Below are 1,737 nucleotides of genomic sequence, written 5' to 3'. Positions count from 1 at the left end.
CGGTAATGATTACCGACTCTGAGTATAGTGTTACAACTGACTATTTGAGCGTTCATATAAGCTGGAACACCCTTTCCTTGAGTTCCAGTGTCACAATGGGAGTGTTTCGTGTTTAGCCTATTCGTTCCCAATGGCTCAGTACGGTCGCTCTGAGTACTGGAATGAGCGCTACACTCGTGACCCCGAGCCGTTCGACTGGTACCAGCGTTGGGCAGGCCTCAAAGATGTGAGAGAAATCTTCGTTGTAGTGATATGACGTGACTGTTGAATTTCCAGGTCGTTCAAGAGTATACGAAGCCTGGTGATAAGATCCTCAACGTTGGTGCTGGTAGCTCGAAGCTGAGTGAGGAGATGTACGAAGAAGGATATCAGAATATAGTGAATGTGGACATTTCTGGTATATCTTATGAAGTTAATCTTCTTCACTAGGGTGCTTAATTGTTCTCAGATGTCGTTATAAAGCAGATGGAAGAGCGATATCAGGATAAGCCTGGTATGGTTTACCAGCAGGCCGACTGCAGGTAAAACACCGCGTGTGGGTGTCGAACCTTCGATCTGCTGCGCAGGGCACTTGAGTTTCCTGATGGCATGTTTGATGTCGTCATCGATAAGGGAACACTTGATTCCTTGCTGTGTGGTGAAGGATCCAGCCAGAATGCACAGAAGATGCTGAGCGAGGTCAGCTGGAAGTGATTGCTGAGTCGACGATTATCAGCATCCTGTGTAGATTTCTCGGGTTCTGAATCCATCTAAAGGTGTCTACATATGCATATCTCATGGTCAGCAGAGCTACCGTCTCAGCTACTTGCAGAAACCGGACTTTCAGTGGTCTGTCAAGGTATCGCTTTTCTCCTCGTTCCGGTTGGATGGGAATGGTTCACTTTAGGTTCACACTGTTGCCAAGCCCATGATGGGTATGACTTCGGCTATCGGTGGTGACGAGAAGGATAATGTTCACTATATATATGTTTGCGTTAAGGTAGCACACGAACATTTGTGCAGTCGTTACTGAGGACCTCTCTATCCCCATTTTCGCCTGGGAATTGCCATAGCTATGATTGGCCGTTGATCGTGGTCTCGCAGTAGTGTCGTCTAGATAGCTCAGCAACGTTGTGAGACATTTGCATGTGTTGACATCCGAGGGGCGTATACTATGACTATGACAATTTGAGTTGCATCTCTTGTGGTGGACTACTCTTTCTTCGTCGCTTACTCGAAGCAGTGACAACTGAATACGTTCGGTCTGAGTATCAGCGTCTCTTCTAATGTTATTGCACTGGGCTTTAATACCACTCTGTGATTTCTGTCAGGACAACGACAAGCCGAACGAGGTGGAGTGATGGCTATGATGGTGACTAATTCGTTCTTCGGCGAGCCGCTGTGAATCCTGCCCAAGGCATTACCATTCATAAGCCGCAGGAGATGTATGTCAGCGTTGCGTTACTCCTCAATGGATGAGACGATTCGGTAGAACAGTGTAGCTTTTGTTCAATGGCCCGCAGTGGCTGCGACGACAGATTTCGAGTGGGATTCAACGTGTTGGCCTGATTGCAATTGGTCGAGATGGCTGGAGATGATTGTGGAGACAGGAGTTTTTCCGAGGTATTCGATTTTAGAAAGAATCGCCTCCCTTTGAGATGCCGAGTCTTTCATCGTATGCAGTGGATATACCGACTACGTGAGTGATGCAGCTGTGGGAACGGGTGAGCGTGATGAGACTGTAGAATGACCGTGAGG

The 1,737-nt window shown here is 47.6% G+C and overlaps 1 protein-coding gene across 1 annotated transcript; it reads left to right on the top strand.

Annotated features, from left to right (window-relative positions):
* Positions 1 to 128: 128 nt before the first annotated feature.
* Pmar_PMAR024461 (methylase, putative) lies at positions 129 to 1,425 on the top strand. The gene is made up of 7 exons (XM_002781274.1): positions 129 to 226; positions 277 to 397; positions 449 to 521; positions 567 to 678; positions 728 to 838; positions 887 to 979; positions 1,311 to 1,425. The coding sequence occupies exons 1-7, from the start codon at positions 131 to 133 to the stop codon at positions 1,338 to 1,340; spliced, it is 636 nt and encodes a 211-aa protein (XP_002781320.1). The 5' UTR covers positions 129 to 130; the 3' UTR covers positions 1,341 to 1,425.
* The last annotated feature ends 312 nt before the right edge of the window (positions 1,426 to 1,737 follow it).

This window comes from Perkinsus marinus, assembly GCF_000006405.1.
Source record: "Perkinsus marinus ATCC 50983 genomic scaffold scf_1104296942948, whole genome shotgun sequence".
Classification (NCBI taxonomy): Eukaryota; Perkinsozoa; order Perkinsida; family Perkinsidae; genus Perkinsus; species Perkinsus marinus.
This window is presented reverse-complemented; position numbering and strand designations above follow the sequence as displayed.